Source organism: Haliaeetus albicilla, chromosome 13 (genome assembly GCF_947461875.1).
Source record: "Haliaeetus albicilla chromosome 13, bHalAlb1.1, whole genome shotgun sequence".
NCBI lineage: Eukaryota > Metazoa > Chordata > Aves > Accipitriformes > Accipitridae > Haliaeetus > Haliaeetus albicilla.
In genome coordinates this window covers 42444095-42463467 of record NC_091495.1, presented here as the reverse complement: position 1 = coordinate 42463467, position 19373 = coordinate 42444095, and the positions used below count along the sequence as shown (strand labels likewise).

The window sequence follows — 19373 nt, the reverse complement described above, 5'->3', positions numbered from 1 at the left end:
CCATGCAAAATAAACTCTGAAAATTAACTGAAAGGCTCCTGAGGCTGTAATCCAACAGCGTGAACCGGTGAAGGAGGAGGGGAAAAACTCAGCAGTATCGTCTATGGGAAAGCACCCAGCTTTCAACTAATGATCTTGGGTAGTTGTACCCACATGGATTCCAGCTGCCTGAGCACGTATTCAGGGCTCTTTGTGCTAAAAATCAGTGTTTCTGTCAGCTCCTCAGTGGTTAGAGTATAGCTTTGTGTGCTGTGCAGCCTTCTGATTGCAGCATGCAAAAAGCAACTGAGCTGTGTCTCTCAGCTAGATGAGGTCATTTCCATGAGCACACAGTAGGAGTGAAAATCTCTCAGATGGGATGACTGTGTTTTACAAATGCTTTGCACTGATGCAAAATGACAATGCAATGCATTTTTGGAACAAAGGAGCAGCTATATGGGATCGTGCTTACTGCATTCCCCACTCTGAACTGAAACAGTTGACTCTCTAACCTGTCCCACTGTGGGAATGAATAACCTTCATGAACACATGTTGAAGTCATTATAACACAATTGCAAATGACTTGTTGGTAGGTTATGTTTATTAGATGATAATCTTTAAGGGGGAAAAGAGAGAAGGCATTGGACTAAATTTTCAAAGAGGCTCACATTTCCGTATCCTCCGGAAACCACTCTTACTCCCTTGTGCATCCTTGCCATTCCCATCACTGGATGTGAACCAGCTGCAAGATCAATGACTGAGGAAAGCCAAAACACGTGACTTGCCCAAATTCCTATGAGCAATGCTTGGAGCTGATCAGTAACAAGACACAATGCAGGGAAACCTGGGTGTACTGCAGTGTAGTATAACTGCATTGCAATAACTGAGCTAATAGAATATGTCTGACTAGATTGACTGCTATTGGGGAGGAAGAAAACAGGAGAATAAACCCTCTGTTTTCCAGCAGTGAGGCACTTCCTCATTCCGCAGCATAAAGTTTAAGGTGAGCTCTATACACCAAAAGGTTTACTACATATGTTACACACACCCTTTTTGCAGACTACTTGCAGATAAATTGCCTGTAGAGGGTTTCTAAGACCCTAACCAGCATTGCTACTCTTCAAAATGAGATCCAAGCTCCAGTGGTGCAAGATTTGCACTTCGATATGAATTGGGCATTTTCAGTCTTTTCTGAGACTGATAACTACAGTGCTGCTACAAATATGTGTATGTATGCTACAATTACAGTCTGCTGCTCCAGGCTGAAGAGAGACGAGAAGAGTATTAGCATTTCCCAAAAGAGTTAAACCTGAGAATGGGAGCATGGAACTATTTTCTTTTTCTTTCATTAGAGTAGTTATACAGTAGTTAAGCTGTCCTCCTTTCCTGAGGACAGCTCAATTTGTCCTGAAAGCAAAAGATTAGCTTTCTGACATCGGAGTGCCCTCGTACCACGCCCTGGATGATGCAGTTAGTATCTGTTTTGTGTGGTTTGTTTCTCTTAATCCACAAGAAGCATTCACATGTGCAATGAAGAGTTTTGCTTCAGTGAACTATTCAGTTGCTTGCTTGTTTCCATTTTGTACACTGCCAACCATTTGTACTAGTGAAGACAAGCTGAAGAACAGCTGCCTGCCCTTGGGACAGATGGCAGAGAACAAGAGTCTTCCCAGTTCCTGTGGGCAACTATTGTGCAGCTCTGCATTGCTCATGACCCGATATCAGTGTGAATTTGACCTTCCACATCCGAGGCACTCTAACTCAGCCAAACGCTTCTTGCAGGGCATTCTCTCCTCAGAACCCGAGCATGCTGCCCAGCAGCAAGCTTGGCCCTGTGACCCATGCCTGCTGGCAGACATCCATATGCCGCACTGCAATCCTTGATCTGCTGAAGACAACCCTCCCTGATGACACTTAGTAGCAATTTTCTTCCTATTTTCTCCCCTCTTTCTAAGGAAAGAGGATGCTATTTATTCCCCACATCTTAGGCAATATGCAGCGTGGACTAAAGGCCCTGCCCTTGGAAGTGCCATTGAGTCTGTAAGCACTTTACAGAAGCTAGCTATGCCACCAGAAGAGATCAGGTCCCTATTCTGGTCTAAGCAAGCAATGGAACCCCAAAACCTGATCAACCTGGTGGGAAATTCCCATTGCCCCACAGCACCTCCCTAAACACATGTTCAGAGGGACTCCGTCATGCACAACTACTCCAGCAGCGTTTTGAGATCACAGGTTTGTGGACAGTTCTACATCTTAGCCTTGGATGTGAAAACACTTAATACAGATCTCCTGGAAAAATCCTATGCAGTACAACGCTGGACTGGACTTACCTTGATGGGAGAGTACCACTTCCGAGGAGAGGAAGGTCTGCGCATGTTGTTTGCAAGGTTCCTGGGTTCGGGGAACTCATATTCCTGTTCTGGCATCTTGACCCTGGCATTCTTGGCTTTCTCTAACTTAGCGCCCTCTTCTGTGGAGCCCTTTTCTCCCCAGCGCACCTGAAAAGATGGCATCAGGGCATATTACAATAGTAGCTTCTGCAGAGAGTTACATCCCTGGTGTAATAACTAGATCCTTGTCCATGTTTTCCCAGTGTCCAAATCCAAGGTGAAGAACAATAGATATTGGCACAGGCTGTGAAGCTTGTTTCTAGACTAGAGCCCAAACTTTGAACTTCTTTGTGATTTATGGGAAATGTGAGAGTGGGGAAGGTTTTCAGAAAAACTAAAAATATTTCCTTGCAATTTGCATGGCAACACTGCTCCTGTATTCCAGGCACTGGCCAGGATCTTACTGTGCTAGAGGAAAAAGATGGTTCTAAACTTCAGGAATCTATGTTTGGCCCTCAAATATTCCTATATAAAAATGACCTGGGCTCACATGTACAACAAAAGCTTAAAGAAGTTTGTGCCCATCTCCTGAGTTTCTGGGTAAGTTGCAGGGGAATATCACAGGTCGGTTCACAAATAAGAACTTGTGATACATGAACTGGTATCTAACTACCTCCATTCGTTTGATGCCTCCAACTCCTCGTCCGCCATAATAAGAGGCATCTACTGTTGGCCATTTCTTCTTTGGAAGGCCGTCATCATCTTCTTCCTACAAAACAGAAGGAAGGGGTTGCACTGTTAGGAAGCATGACTAGAGATGGAAAGGAATAAACAGTCACAGGCTATGTGGCCCTTTAAGCCTGCTAGAGCCAGTGTGGTCAAGGTTCTGGTCTCTCACTGGTTGTTTTCCAGAGGATGTACACTCATGAAAAGAAAATGTTTCATGATATAAACACCACCACCACTTGAAAGGTACAGACCTGCTCCAGCAAGAATGTGATTTTTGCCTTTTTTTTTTGTTTTGTTTTTAATTAAAAGAGGATCTGTCTTTCATCATCTTTAAATTCAGGGAAGTAAATTGTTTCCAAGTTGCAAAATCATTGAAGCAGCCACCAAAACAGCACTCAGCATAGCTCAAGAGCCGGGGTCCTTTGGCTGCAAGTCTGGTTGATATGCTAGCCACGAGTGATGGTAGCAGGGACTTAGCTCTTTGCCATCCCTTCACTTATTCCTGCAACTAGCGGGGGAACAGCTGCTGCTCTGAGGAGTGTTCCCTGACTCATGGCTCCCCATGCTGGAGGAACCCTTCAGGGCCCAGATAAATCATTGTATTGTAGTTCAGATTTGACAGAATGGGGGGAAAAGCATGAAAGCAAGCAAGTCAAATTTGCTCCTGAGCGAAGGCAAATTAGGAAACAACCCCAGCATGAATACGTGAATGCCCAACATGGAGATGAGTTTTTTTTTCAAATGAGCTGGCCAAGTGTAATAGGATGGAAAAGTCTAATGGAAAAGTTACAAGAACAGCATTAGCTCTTATAATGAACTTCTGCCTCCGCTAGGGAGGCTGCCCATGGAAGTCCATGTGGCTTCAGTGATTTTCATGGGCTTATACCAGCAAAAATTCAGGTTCTGTGTGAAAAATGAGACAATTTCTGTACAGATTTGAATGTGTTCTACCCCTACATACTGCAAGCAGAAACCTACAGTACATCACCATACACAAAGTTAAATGTGTTCAGGACCCTAGCCTTCATGATGACGCTCAGATATGGCCAAATTAACAAATCAAGAAAATATCCTTAAGTTTATTTAAAATGAGTCTAATTAAAGTTCTAGCAAATGTATTCTATATATTCTATATTCTTTGTTGCACTATATAACAACTCCACATAAGCTCTGACCTACATAGTGCCTGTCCCTTTAATTTCTGCAGTTCAGCCTGTGAACTGGCAAAGCAGAAAAGCAGAGTTCATCAAAAACGTGAAGTATTTCCTGTGAAAAATGTGGAGAGAAATGAAAAATGGTCCCTCTCTTTTTTTTTCTTTCTTTAATTTTTCACAGGGATTTGGCAAAACTCCAAAACTTAGGAGCTTTCCAAAACTGGAAAAGCCAAAAATACTTTGAAATTGAACCCCCTAGTAGGAAAAATGAAAAACTAGGGGAAAAAAATCCAAGACAAACTATGCTTTTCATGTCAAACAAAAGCATTTCTGTTTTTCAAAATACACATAAGTTCAGCTGCAAAATTTGTTCTGATCTAAAGGAAGAGTGAACAATTGAGTCATAAATGCAAGGTTCCTCTCCTTCGTAACTGACCTCTTTCTCTCGCTCTGGTTAGAGCTGCTGAGGCTCTTTGCTGCAACCTAAGAACTTAATATCTCTGCATGAAGTTTTCCATGAGGACTTTTTTAAAAAATTGGAATCAAAGCCATCTAAATATTTTCCTTCAGCAATTCTCTTTCTCTCTCTTCAGTTTAGCACAGACTGGACTTCTCACAACAGGAAATACCAAGGTTTAGGAAATCTTCCCCACAAGCCCTTAAAAGCCCTGCAAGTCACTTCAATCTAAGATAGGAGTGTTTCTGCCAGAACAACAACAGAAACAGCACACGCACAAAAAGACAACAGTGGACACTTGAAAAACAAAAGAGTCACAAGCTTTCTCCAGGATGAGTCTGTTTACATGTTTTGAAGGGCATAGGAGGTTTTGCAATACAAGCAAAAAAATCCCAAACCCACCAGTGACGTCCTACACACTTGGCAAATATGCTCACAACACACGTGTAGCTAAAGGAAAGCAATGGGAAACTTGGGGGTCAGGGCAGGGAGACAGCAGGAAAACAAGAAGGAAAAGGCATACAATCCCCATGTCCAGCATCCTAGCTCATTGCCCCATTCACAAGATGTAAGCCAATAAACCAGGGCTGAATTCTCTCATCCTGGCTCAGTTTTGCCTGTATTTTTCTACGCTTAGCTACAGTGGGGGTTTTGCCTGAAGAAGAACTGCATAAGCAACTTCAGCTCTGACCCAGCAGCAGTATAAAAAACAGCCCCGGAAAATTCAAGTGCATTTAAGGATGCTGGAAATTGGCTGTACAGAACTTGGCATCTTTCCACTCCCAAAATCTGCTTTAGATGGAGCTAGAGTTTCTTTTAAAAAATAAGAAGCAGGAGGACAGAGCTACATTTCACAGTCAGAGGTCCAGATTCATAACTGCTGGATTTCAGAAGACAAAGATCTGTGTTTATCTCAGAGTCCATGCCGGGCTCTTGTATACTTTGACCCTGACCTGAGGGAACCTCATCTGTGGGTAACACAAGGATAATTCAGGCTCCACTAGGGACATCTGAACCACTCAGGGTAAGAATTCAAACTCAATTTGGCCAGATATAAAAAAAGTTTGGACAACTTACCCCTCTCCCCACCCTTATAATTATTTTCACAGTTGTCTCTGCAATGCCTGAATCTTGTCAGAATTTAGCATTTATAGAGAGCTTTGCCTGCACAAAGTGCTGTAAGACACGGCAGGACAATCATTCCGCTGAGTAAGAGATGTTATTATCTAATTTTACAGCTGAGGAAACATGGAGGTGAATCCACTGTCCTCAAGGCTTCTGGCTCCTTACTGCTTGCTTTTTCTCCCAACGCCAGACTCATTTCCAAATTGCATGGCCATCTCTCAGACGCAAAGGCATTCTTACACTTTGAGGGCACCTTGCTCAGTTCTCAAGAAACTTTTTCTCCCTGCTGTGGAAGGTTTTGCTTGTTACATTATACTCTGCCAGGCATGTAAATCGCAACTGCATAAACTCATCACTTTGGTTTTTTTCATATCTTTGCCTGTCACTTGCCCAAGCCTGCAAACTACCATCAGAAAGCACTCACAGGTCACAAGAGCATCTAAAAGAAAATGTTCTACTGGTGCTCTACTAAGGAGCAGGCTGAAGAAAGACCTCAGATCTCATGAAGCACCAAAAATCCATGTATAAGCTTATCCTTGAGACACAAATGCTTAGAAAACCAGCCTTTGTTGGTCTTACTGATCACAGAAACTCCTAGTTTATCTATGGTACAGATTCTTAGAGATCCTGCCTGAAGTTATATCCTCCAAGTGCAAAGCACTGTATGCACACAGTTAAGAGAGAACCCCCGGTTTTGATAAAGAAGAAAGGACGTTGAGTTATTCCTGCTCTATAGCTCAGACACTGAGCTACAGGAAGATGAAATAAGATCTTAGATCTTATAAGGTCAAGGGAATTAACACTGGCTCTCCCATTGCAACTGTGATGTGATTAAACCCAACTTTTCACAGCCTCTACACTGAGTTTGCTGTGCTGGGCCTGCCTAGATATTTCACGTGAAATTTAGCTATAAAGCTCCACACCTTCATGGTGTAATACCTATACCTCATCTGTTAACAATAACATCCCAACTCTTTTTCTTTTAAATGACTGTCTCTTGAAAGGTTCTTTTTCTCCTCCTCCCATATTTCCCAACTCACTGTAAAAGGGGACTAAAAGGGAAGGAAAAGAGCTGGCATACCACTGTGACCTGGCTTTATTTCAGGAATAATAGAATACATTTCCTGCCTTGGTGTCTACAAAAAATTCCTATCAGATCCTTTCTCTGGAGCTTATTTTGCTGTCTCCCCAGCAAGGCTTTTCAGGAAGAGGAAAACAAGTTGGAAAAGATTAATAAACATCAGTAAGTGAGGGTGCAAGCAGCTCCCCAAGCAGATGAAACCCCTTTAGCCATTCTCTGGCCTTATAAATGTTCTGTTGTGGGAGAAAGAAGTTAGTGCACAAAGATCAAAGTGATTCAAGCTGAATAGGTGGTTTCATCTGTTGGCTTAACAATAACTGCCATGCAATGAGGTAAATTCCTCCTTTTCATGCTGGCCTCCCATGACAGTGATAATCGCCTTCAGCACCTCATGACTGTACTGCTGAATGGTCCTTTCTCTCCAGGACTTTCTTGTGTGTGTTTGCTTTGGTGTATGTGGGTAAGATGACAACAGACATAAGAATTATCCAGTTACAGGCTGGTTGGTGGCTTGGCTCTGGTGCCATGCTAAGGGTGACTGTGGAGCTTGGGTGATAGAGCAACATGTTAAAAACAGGTCTGAGTGATGAGGAAAGGGCATGCTCTGGTCATCTGGTAGATCTCCTGACTGGTTTTGCCAGATTTCAGGGAACTTTGTGTCCCTGAATCCCTACTGTGGAAGAAAGCACTGCCATGATGGAAAATGAAGATCCAGCAGTGTATTTTAACATTGCCTGATCTCTGTTTACAGAGCAAGGAAGCAATGAGAAGAGAGTGTGCCTCTTGGGGATACTTTGGAGGGCTCCAGTTTACGCACCCTCTGATTGCACTCAGAGACTGTCCTTCTGTGGGACTGACTAGCCGCAGACCTCTGGCATGGGTCAGGTAGTGAATAGGAAATTGTTGGAAGCTGTTAAGCCCTGCAGGTTGGGGTTTTTTTGATGTAGAAGATGAGTTGCTATAGTGAGAACCAGCCTCAGCCTCATGGTAAGCTTCTGGTCTGAGTTGAGTGAGAGTTGTTCCAGTAAGCCCAGCCTGAAGGTGACGGGACACATAAATAAAAGCAGTTGTGTCTTCCTCCAAGAGGGCTAGAAAAAGCCTTCCTATTCACTGGAGGTAGAAGAATGTGGTTTTGATCCACCACCAATGACTAATCACAGGCCAGAAAGGTGCTCGCTGGCTCCTTGAGGCATTCACCTCTTCCGATTGGCATTAACTCAATCTTTCCTGGCTGTAAGTAAAACCATCTGTCCTTCATCTGGGCTTAACCTCCTCCTGTATCCTGCGTTGTCCGAGGAGCACAGCAGTAAGTTGACGACATTTGCGATTTCTGAATGAATTAATTGGAAGTTTCTAGCCAATAATGATTTCCTTCACCAACAGTGAGTGTGTCTCCAATATGTCTCAAAAGGCCTTTAAAGTAGAGTTCAATAAAACCTTTGGCGGGTCTGACAGCAATGCTACTTTCCCTTCATTGTTACAGTATAATGCATTCTCCTTGCAGTGCAAAGACATATGGGCCTCAGCTCCCAAATCTGCTGATGCAAGAATTCCTCTTGTCTTTTTTTTGCCAAGATTTTTGGGAGAAGAAAAAAATAATAATAATCTTACTGTAACTGTAACGCTGCTGCTTAAGGGATTAGCACTCTTTCATGCTGGAGACAAGCAGTTGCTAGGTTTTCTGCAAGGAAGAAAGCTATCTGCAACACGTAAGAAAAACTGGATTGTAGAAAATCAGCTCCATCTTCTATTTGTTTTGAGCAAAGTAGAAAATCTTGAGTATGCAACCTTCTGTGAAAGCATCATACTACTGCCAATCCTGTTCTGTGGACCAGGCTCTATAAGAGTAAATGGGACCAATGAAATGCATCTTTTCAGAGCTTCTGCTATTTTTCCACTAGCAGGAAGCTCTTCTGTCTGGGAAAAAATGCATAGTACAAGCCACAGCTTCAAGCTTTACTAATCTTTGAGCGCTGCTTTGATGCTATACAGTTTCTAAAATAGTATAAACTACATTTTCCTTTCTAAGAAATATTTGGTTGCTAATTGTATGAGATGGCTACAGGATAACTGCTTAGGGGATGTGCTCTGGTGGAAAGTATGTGTGAAATTATAGCATGAGACTAGTCCTTACAATGTTGGCACACTGTTGTAACCAAAGACCCCCATCCCAGGGTCCCCAAACGGGAAGAATAATGGCCAAAAGATCATACAGCTCTCCTCATGTATTAACGAGGAAGCAGGTAACCAGGTATGCAGGTTACAGGTATTGAGCAGGAAGCAGGTTAGAGGTATGAGTTGATGCAATTTTTCAGGCCTTGTGCAGTACCTTACTCTAGGTGCAACTAAAGCCTGCACAAGTCTGCATTTAAAGCAGTCACCTCTGGGGAGCAAGCCTAAGAGCAAGCAGAACAACATTCTGCTTCTATACAAAGAAGATTTGCCCCATGTTCTCCACAGTACAAGACCAGGTTCATTTAAAATAAAAGCCAGTGGCAAATACATTGCTATAGGAAAGCTGTAAAAGACAGATGAATTGAGGACTGTTTCATCCAAAAGCTGCACAGACTGTTCCTCTCTGTCAGAATCATGGCTGAGAGAAAATATAACATGTCCAGAAATATCTTTAGCAGCTTAACTAAACGTAACCTGAGGCAAACATAACTGGTCTGCTGCAATTAGTTTATTTTGCAGCAATTGGTCTGCTTTTGCAGCACTTCCTGATTTGATAAAAGGCTTCCTTATACATGAAGCATGCTTTCTCTCTTAGCAGAGAGATGTAATTTCCCCTACCAGTCCTTGGCCAGTGAGCCAGCATTCCAGAATTATGTATTTTAATTAATTTCAGCAATTGAATCCCTTGGCTTGGAGACATGTGTGATGCAGAACAGAGCATGTGCAATTTTAGATTAATATTTTCCTTTTAATTCCGATAGAAGCTAACAAAGCTAGTGGATTTACATACAGCCCAAACAGAAACGTCTGCTTAGGAAAATAGGCCAGATGCCCACATATAGAGGCATGGGGAGCACTGGGTCCAAATGCAAATCTCCCTTGGGTCCAGGAACATTCAGATTGAGAGTTTTGCTTCAGGCCTGTTTTGAAGGGGACAAGTCCCACCAAGATGGAGGTTCTAGTACTGGCCTTGACTCCAGCAGCCCTGAACTATTTCTCTGTGCTCAGTGCAGGCAGAAGCTAGGCTGGATTCCACCTCCGTAGCGTTGCAGAGGACTGAGCTTTTAAGGGTGCCTGTCTGCCTTGGCACAGAGGACACTCACTGGGCCAGACTTTATGGAGAGCACAGAGAGAGGATCGTTTCAGCAAGCTTTTCCACTTGCAAGCTGAAGCAGGCAATGAATTTGTCTGCAGACGCAAAAAGCAAGGCAAACTAACCAACCAAATCACTCTGAGCATAGATCTAAGTCTTCTCTTTCTTGCACAGCTAAGAGGAACTGATCCAAACCCCACTGAAGTCAATGGAAAAACTCCCAGTGACATCAATACACCCAGAACACAGCCCAGTGACTTTTCAATGTAATCCCATGTGCAAAACAGTGAAAGCAAAGAAGAGACTCATTGCATGCTGAAAGCAGAAGGACATAGAAAGAGGCAGATGAAAAACTCAGCGTGTTTTTGGGCAGAGTCTACAAATTAAGTGATAGTGACATAGCTTTAAACCATTTGTACTAGGTTCATCTAAAAAGCATAAGCAGAATTAAGAGGAAGGGTTTATGTTGCTTTACCATTTCTCTCCATTAGAACTTCCCTGGCTAGTGCAGCTCTTCTGATGTCAAGACAATTTTACTGGGGTTTTACATCTGCTCAGAATCTGGGCCACTGTCTTCAGACATATTGCAAAGACCGTGGGCTGCCTTTACTCACAGCAACTGTAGTCCAAGGGATTAGCATCATGAGTCACCGCTCAGCTACCAAGAGCAGTTATATATGCTAAACCATCAAAATTATTACCACACCATTCCAGGAAGGCAGTTAAGCATATGTTTAGGTTCCATTAACTTAAAAGTTAAACATAAACTTAAGGGTTGTCCTTTTTGCGAATCACAGCCTAACTCTGTAGTGCTGTTCCGACAAAGTAGAAGTATTGTCTGCCTCTGTCCTCCTTTCCTACCTGCTCCATGGAGGTACTGTATACATAGATCTACACTCACTCTTAAGTAAATTAACACCACATCTCTACCTCTGTAGAAAGCAAAGTGAGCAGAGTTAAACACACATGGCAGACATCAGCTAAAAAGCCCCTAGTTTAGCTAAACCACTATTGACTTTAAGGCTACAGAGCTGAGCACAAAGGTTTCTCTTGTGAGAAGACTGAACAAAATTTTGTCCAAAACATTGAGGAAATCAGGTTGCCAGTGTTACTCACCTCACTGTCTTCTGCAGGAGGTGGGGGGGGCTCTTTGATGATCTAGAAGGATCAAAGAGAAACAGAATAGTAAATTCATACTTTGTTCTTTAGCGCAATTCAAATGTCAATTAAAAAAAACCAAATGAGAAAACAACAGGATATGCCACTGTGAACATCTCTGAACTTAGTTACAATACTGTATGATTACAGGGTGGCTATGTGTGCTGCTGGTGTCACAGTCATTGAGAGTAAGAGGGGAAACAGGAGGCGTCCCAAAGTCCTGCCACATAGACATTTCCTAATTACAGGTCCAGACTCATATTTCTCATTAGGTCACCCCTGCCCTATGTGAGGTAACAGCAAATTCAAAGTCATATATCCTTGATTCTCCAGCTTCCTAACCCCAGTAGGAGCCATAGTCAGTGCTGGCTCTAAGCAACAGATAGCAATCACTGTTTCACCTGAACAACCATGCTAAAATCAGCGTCTCCTTCTACTGGCCACTGCACACGTGTACAAATCCTGCCTTAAATAATTTACAGTCTGAACAAAGACTGGAAAGCGAAACCAGGGTGAACTAAAATGCCCTTGAGATGTTGCAAAGCAGTAATAAATCCCCAGCCTTTGTCTCCCAGGCCTGTACTTCATTCCAGAAGGCTGTGCCACCTCATGCTCTCACAAAAAATGCTTTTCACGTTATCAGGCTAATACAGTTCACTCTCATAAGCTTAAATAAATAAATAAATAAATACGCGCGCGCGCACACACACACACATTTGAGGCTCTCCCTGGGTTTCTAAAAAAGCAAGCAGGGTGAGGTTTTAGACTGATCCAGGATATTCTCCATAGAAACAATTTAAGTTTATGTGGGTGTGAGGCTATTATTTCATGCAAAAAGTTTGCATCTAGGGCTCAGCAGGCAGTTGGCTATTATCACAGCCCTCCACTCCAAGAGCAACAGAGAGCTTTCCAAAGAGAAAGCAGTTGCATACAGGCACGTCAAATATCTCTCCCTTACACACAATGGCTGCACAACAGCCATTGCAGTCAACAGATTGAATCCAGCCAGTCATGTCAATGCAATTGCTGCAGGGATTGATTTTCTCCAGTAGTTTTAAGTCCATCTGGATGAGGCAGCTCTTTCTTTACACACCAGGCCGTGAGTCAGATGCTGTCAGGGTGCTGAGTGCCTGTGGAGATAGCTCCAAATATCCTCAGCTCCTCTTATGACTGCGTGTATTAAGTGTAGAGGCTGCCTAGACATGGGGTACAGATGTGTAGGCTTAAAAATTACCCTTCAAAAGAAAAAAAAAATCACAGTCCCAAACAATAACATTTTGGCTGTTTAAATGCAGAAAGGGAAAACGACAATCACATTAAAGGCCCTGAAGATATAAATATTTACAACAATTCTTCTCACTCGTGTTTTTCCTTCTCTGATGAGCTCACTGTTTTTATTTTCCTCTGCAAATCCCGAGTCATGCAATGTGGCCATTAATGAAGAGCATGTGCCTCTGGCTAAGGAAGAGATCTTGGGCTGGATCAGTCCTTTGTTTGTATCTCAGCCTAGACCAATGATAGTTGTAGAGCTCTGCCACTACCTGTTCCTGGGCAGCAGGGCTTTTTTTTGGTGGCTTACAGTACGCCCTCAGGGAATGCCTGCTAAAGAATCTTCATGCTTTAGGAATCAACACTGAATCTTCATTTATATGCACAGAAGCACAAAGCACATGTGGAAGCATGAAATGACATTTGAGGAGCATGGTAGGTGCACCCACTGCCCTGCTCACAACATCACAGCAGAACTGTGCATCAGGCTGTGGCCGTAGAGCCACTGACCATGTTAGGGAGAAAGGAGGGATGATGCCCCAGAGGAGCTCAGGCTGACTAGCAGAGCTGGTGAACATCTCATACAGCATCCATCTCTCTCTCTCTCCCCTGCGATTCCTAGCTTGTTCTTGCAGCTCTGGGGGATACCAGCTCTTTCCCCGATGGAAAGCAAATGATGAAAAGTAGACGAAGAGTTGTCTGCATCAGAGTACTACTCTGTGGAAAGGAAGTAATGGGTATCAGCATGGTTTACTCAAAGTGCTGCTCCTTGGTTTAAGATGGAGACAGCATCATCTCTTACGCGTCTCTTGACACAATACTGACACAGTGTATACAAAGCACCAAAATACACAGAAGACTTTTCTAGCCACGTTTTCAGATACGTTTTGGTCAGTGTGAGGGGTGGCACTTGTCAACAGACCTCCTTTTGAACCATCCCCCTTAATCCAAACCCATTGGATGCTGAGAAACTTCAGATATCTGATCCAAAATATACCTACTGGAAGTGGCCTCATTCCCTCCTCTAACATTATTCTGGTGGAACATCATGGGTTTCAGTGGAGTTTCTCTCATTTGCATTGGCATGAAACATCAGGATGATCTGTCCAACATATTTGGTCCAGCTAAACATTCAAACACAACTTCTCAGCCAGTATCACTAGAAACTCTTGAGATTACAGACGAAATGAAGAGATGGCTGGTTTTCATACATTTGCATTCTTTCTCATAACATATGCATACACATACACGCAAACTGATTTCTATAAACAGATCAAGTTTTTTCTATCACAGTCCAAGGTGGGGGGTGTGGGGGAGATTCCTTCCATTTTTAAGTGCTACGTACTTCTAAGAGCCACTGGACACCCCATAAGTTGGCAGCACAGATTGATTAGTTTGGACAAGTCCAGAGATGGGGAGAGTTTCATCTTCTCTGCCTTTGAGCCTGTAGGAACTTTCAAAGTTCAAGCCTTAAAAAAAAATCTATTTTCTGTCTTGCCACCCAGGTCTGGAAAGGCTTTAGATCTACAAACAGTACAAATCTTTTCTTTCTCCCTTTCGAATTCTTACGGTTACAGCTGTATATGCATGAGACCCTTATTCTGGGGTACCGAAGGCAGTGAAGCAAATGTGCCATCTCACACAAGTGAGCAAAGCAAGCATCAAGTGCGAATAACAAGGTCCCAGAGCTGAAAGGCAGTGCCTTACACCTGCTCATTTTGCACAAATAGAAACAATTACTCAAGTACCAGAAAGAAAATGCTATTAACAGGGAACCCAGTGAGGATACAGCCCACACTGGCCACCACGTTTTGTTCTGGGCTGCACCTCTCGCCTTCCCTCTGCCTCGCCAGATGACACACATGGACCTGCTGAACGCAATCAGCTGGGAGCATGCTTGGCCAAGCAAAATGCTTAGGCTAGTTTAGCTTGGCAAGACTGAAGTGTTTGTTCATGTGTGCTGCAATTGTTTTGATAACCCCAAGCCATTTCTGTGATTGCTTCTGCAACTGTATCTCCTGTCCCTGTGTTTCAAAGAAGAAAAATATGATAGTTCAGCAACCATATTTGCTTGCTAGGTGAGGAATACCTGAGGGTTTCTATATCATTGCCATGCTATAAAAACCTTACAATGAGGTCTTTTGTTTTCAAGTAGTAAAGGCCTGTGGGATGGAGAGGTGGCTAGTGGCTTTTCTTGGCAGAGGAAGGAACTTCGAGGGTAGTTGTCAGCTTTTCTACACACTTAGCTGTGAAAATTCAGGACAGTAAAGTAATTCTTTGCCTTTCTATCGCCCTTCCTCACAGATCTTCAACATGCATGTGATTGACAGAGGTCTCTGTTAGCTGACCCACCCTGATGTCACAGATGCATGGAGAAGCAGCTGTTTCTGATGAATAATCCAGTGTAAAAGCAGAAGAATGCTATTAGCCACCTCCTACAAGTTTAAAAGCATTGGAGAGGACTGGTTTTCTGTTGCCCTGAAATTTCTGTAGCCATTCAGGCATAAGAGAGCACGTGTTGAACCCAAATTTTGCATATTTCAGGAATGTGTCTAGGATGTTTTCCATCTTGGGAGACCAGAAAACTCCACCACTTTACAGTGTGAGAGCAAGCACATACTCAGTAACTGTCCCTGGAGTTTTATATGATAAATAGGGGTAATATGTTTCTTGTCAGTGAAGTGTATCTGCTTTAAGATGGAACAGAGCATCATTTAAAATGAAGGCTACACGAGAAAACAATACGAAATAAGAAATAAAGGACTTTGCCTCTAATCAGGACGTATAATTTGGGAAGGGAGCATGCAGTTCACTGAGCAGATTTTTTTGTCCTTATTTACCTCCACTGTTCTGGAAAATACAAAGTATGTATTTTTGCTATCCTAATAAGCAGGGGTGGGGGTTATAGCATTAATTATGACCCATCTGACTAATGTTTATTTTTTCCCCTTACATATTTATAGTTTTGACCTCCTCTTAAGTCCTGTGACAGAGGTTCATAGTTTAGTTATGAGTTGGATAAAGGAACAGTTCCTTTTTATTTGTTTCATATCTGCTGTGTCTTCTAAGTACTCATTAAATCCTTGGAGATTTGGTCTACACTTCAAAGTTCCTAATACAAGCAGGAGCCTGTCCCTATTTCTTCATCTGCAATACAATACATTCTTCTTCCTAGACATACTAGTAAAAGGTAAATGAAGTTCAATAGGAAAACTAACTCATCCTTTTAAGATAACCTCTCTTGTCAGCCTGGAAGCAGATCCAGGAATCTCAATTTTAACTCACTAAAACTAGAAGACAAGCCTGTTTCACACCTAAGACTTCAAGCTGATGTGCACAAACCACATTCAATACAGATCATAGCACATGTCAAAGTCATACACTTATGAAAGACATGACACCACGGAGGAAAAAAAAGCCCTCCGATTAAGTAACCCTTGTACAGTTTGCAACTGAATGGGGCGGACCTGTAGTTCTCCAGGGAATGCATGGAAAAAAATGCAGCATCTGCAAAGGTCATTCCTTTTCCTAGGCTATTTCATTTACACAGATAAACAAGGCCAGAATGAGTGGGGTTTGCTCTAAGTGTCTGATGCACTTTCTTTGAAAAAACTATATAAATTAAATTTATTTTCTGGACTAAAGAAAAACATCATAGCTACTTTCAGCTATATGCAGAAGCCCTTGCCCTCAGTCTCTGATTGCTAGTGAATTTTCTGGTTAAGTAAGACTATGTCCTAAAGATCTATTTCTCCTTAGCTGGGCTGAGCCAACTTTCTTCGGAAGAGGTGAGAGGTGGCCAGGGAAAAAAACAAAGGAAGAAGTCACTTTTATTGAGTTAATTATTTCCCATGTAGGACTGGGGCAAAGAACAACAGTGCCTCCTTTGCATTAAGTATCTGTTGTGGTCTGGTCAAGATTAATATAATTGGTCATTGGATCTGGCCTTAAGGAAATGCATTAGCAAGTAAAACGGTTTGGGAATCTGAAGTCTAGGTATATCATCTAAAGGCAAATGGCTACCTTCCTAATTTTCAGAGGGCAATGCTTAGCACTTTCCAAAACGGGAACTCCATGAAGATCTTTCAGTTTGGGCACCCCAGAACTGATGGACACTTTAGAGAATTTGGCTTTAACTTTTTGGTAATGACACATCACAGCAGCACATCAAAGCACCCTAGTTCAGTGCCTGGCACACACACTATTCTACCAGCCCATTTCTCTACCTGGACTGCTGTAGAGCTGATGGTATTAGCCCAGGCAAAATGCCTCTGCTATGCTATTTTCAGGATTCATGCTAGCCTGTTTAAAGGTGGCCAGTTATAGAGCATTATATCCATATCTGAACCATTCTGATCTGACTGACAGGAGGCTGAGAGGAGCAGTGAACTGCTGTGGGTACTCTGGATGATTAATAAGACTGTCTTTATCCTACTGCTCCCATTTGTGCACAGCCATGGCAAAGTCAGGTTCTATTATTTACACTAATTTAAACCTACAATAACAGTACTACCTCCAAATGTTTTGGATTGACTGTGCTATAAATAAACTCATTTGTGGCAGCATGCATGAATTCAGGACTTGAATGTAACACACGACATTAAGCTCCAATAAATTTAGTGAAACTACCACATTATACTATGTGAGCGCTTGCCTCAATAGCTCAGACCTGAACCAAAGGCAGGAACCGTGCGGTGCACAAGCAAATTCTGCCTGCACATTTGTGCCTCTTTCTCTTGGTTTGCCTCAATAATGTTTCAGATGATTCGTGATCCTGTGCCCCCTTCTCCCCAAAGCATCCTAACTGCAGAAAAACTGTCCCTCGTACACATGGGAGCAGGTGGGAATCAGAATACGTGGACCCTTGCAAGTAATCTCCATCAAGCCAACCTGCACCATGTAATTTTATGACTCTTCAGGGTTGCTGTAGTCTATGCATTTCCTCTCCTCCTCTTCATCCAGTTTAGCTATGATTTTCACGTGGGTTTAATATATATTTTCTGTATTTTCTCTATCCAGCTTTTTGTTTCCAAAACTTCTGGTCAGCTGCAGTACAGACTGAGAGCCAAACAAATTGCTGGGTTCTTCCATGCTTCCTTCCAGAAAACAGCTTTAAAGTTAAAACTGGTGTTAGATACTTAAATACCAACACCTCATTTATATGCCAGCCACACCTCTGTATTTAAAAAAGCTGCAGCATAAAAATGAGTAAGATGGTGTATATATTCTAAGTGGGCAATTAACACAGACCAGCTTCTCATGCCCTCCTGCCTCAGGCCACACTGTATGGATGCATAAGGGAGGCAAAGACTCATGTTTACTTCATAAAACTGTAAGGAGATGTGATGTATGAGCATGTGGGGAAATGCTTTGAGTCTCAGTCTCAGCTGCACCAGGGAGATATTCCCACTCATATCCTCCGCATTTTATCTCCTGGACTGCCCTAGCTAAGATTCAGCCCAAGGCTCGGGGCAGGCTGATTGTAGCCACCACTTCAGCTATGCCAGGGCTAATATTTCATGCAGATCCTGTTCAGGTGCAAAGCATGGCCCAGACACAACTCGCACAGCCTGCCAATTTTAAGTGTCTATGGGAGACACTTGCTCAGTGTGGTGCTGCATATTGGCACAGGAAAACTGTCCCAGCACAGATGAGCCTTCCAACTATTGTATTAATTATGCCTTCACTACACATCCAAAGCACTTTAACCAGTTCCATTTCCAAGTCAATTTAATAACATGCCTGCAAAATCCTCCTTAAGATGGTTTTGGAGGCTTGTTATCTATTTGGTTTACATCTATATTAAAATCTATTTGGTTTACATCAATACTAATACTAAGCCTTATGTTGGCCTCCTACCTGGAACAATTTTACCCTTGGACACCTAACTAGCCTCTTGCACACACAGTTACAACTATGATCGCACAGAATCCTTCAGGTTATGCTGTGTTCAGGAAAGAGGACGAATGGGAAGACAACAGCAGAATACCCACTAACATCAGCGAGGCCAGGATCTGGCATCTGCTGTTTTGCTGATATGTTCAACTGAGGAACAGTGGGGTTGTCCTGTTATAGATGTCTTGGTATTTGTCATCATTCTTCTAACGTGTACAGTGTTGGGGTTGTCAGCTTAGCAGAATTGCTCTTCTTTGTTTTCTGTTGTTGAATAAACATCCTTGAAACCTTCTGAAAGGTTAGCACCTGGCTCCCATGCTTTTGTAATATTCCCTCCACAGATATCAAGGGAAATTTTGCCTGTGCTAGTATCAGGCACAGCAAAGACCTAATTATTGTTCTGATCCACTAAGCAACAATTGCATCTACTGTAAACCAAGTGGTAAATTCCAGACTTCATCCCAGAATACTTCTGAGACCAATAAACTTGGATACACTTGGAAACAGCATTTCTTGATGGGTGCATGCCAAGGAGATAGTGGGTTCCAGATAAATCTCCAGAGTAAGTCTATTGACTTCAGTCCATTTACTCCAGGGACAAAGCTGGCTTGGTGTCTTTCCTGAAGAACTGCTGGATAATAATGATTCTGATTTAATTAAAAAGCATGCCAAGAGGAATTTCAGGGTTTAGAAATGTGCTTGTCACTCAAACAAATTTATAGTTGGTAAGAAAAAAGTTTTTTTGTGTTTTTTCTTCCCCCCCCCCCGGACACATACACAATTATCTCTGAAATGTCCCTGGGCTTGAATCCACAGCAGTGTCTCTGGGCCTGTGGTTTGATTATTAGAGGTTATTGCTTGCCTGCCTCTCTTGTCTGTTGTGCAAGCCAGTTCCTCTGCCCTTAATTCACTCTGTTGCTTCTGACAA

The 19373-nt window shown here is 42.6% G+C and overlaps 1 protein-coding gene across 1 annotated transcript in view; it reads right to left on the bottom strand.

Annotated features, from left to right (window-relative positions):
• Window positions 1-19373, bottom strand: part of ANTXR1 (ANTXR cell adhesion molecule 1) — a 113062-nt gene that overhangs the window by 29892 nt on the left and 63797 nt on the right. Inside the window, exons 14-16 of the mRNA XM_069801186.1 lie at window positions 11240-11281; window positions 2983-3078; window positions 2310-2477 (exon numbers count right to left, since the gene is read on the bottom strand). Of these exons, the coding sequence (XP_069657287.1) occupies window positions 2310-2477; window positions 2983-3078; window positions 11240-11281 (306 nt within the window). The remainder of the gene's footprint in view (window positions 1-2309; window positions 2478-2982; window positions 3079-11239; window positions 11282-19373) is intronic.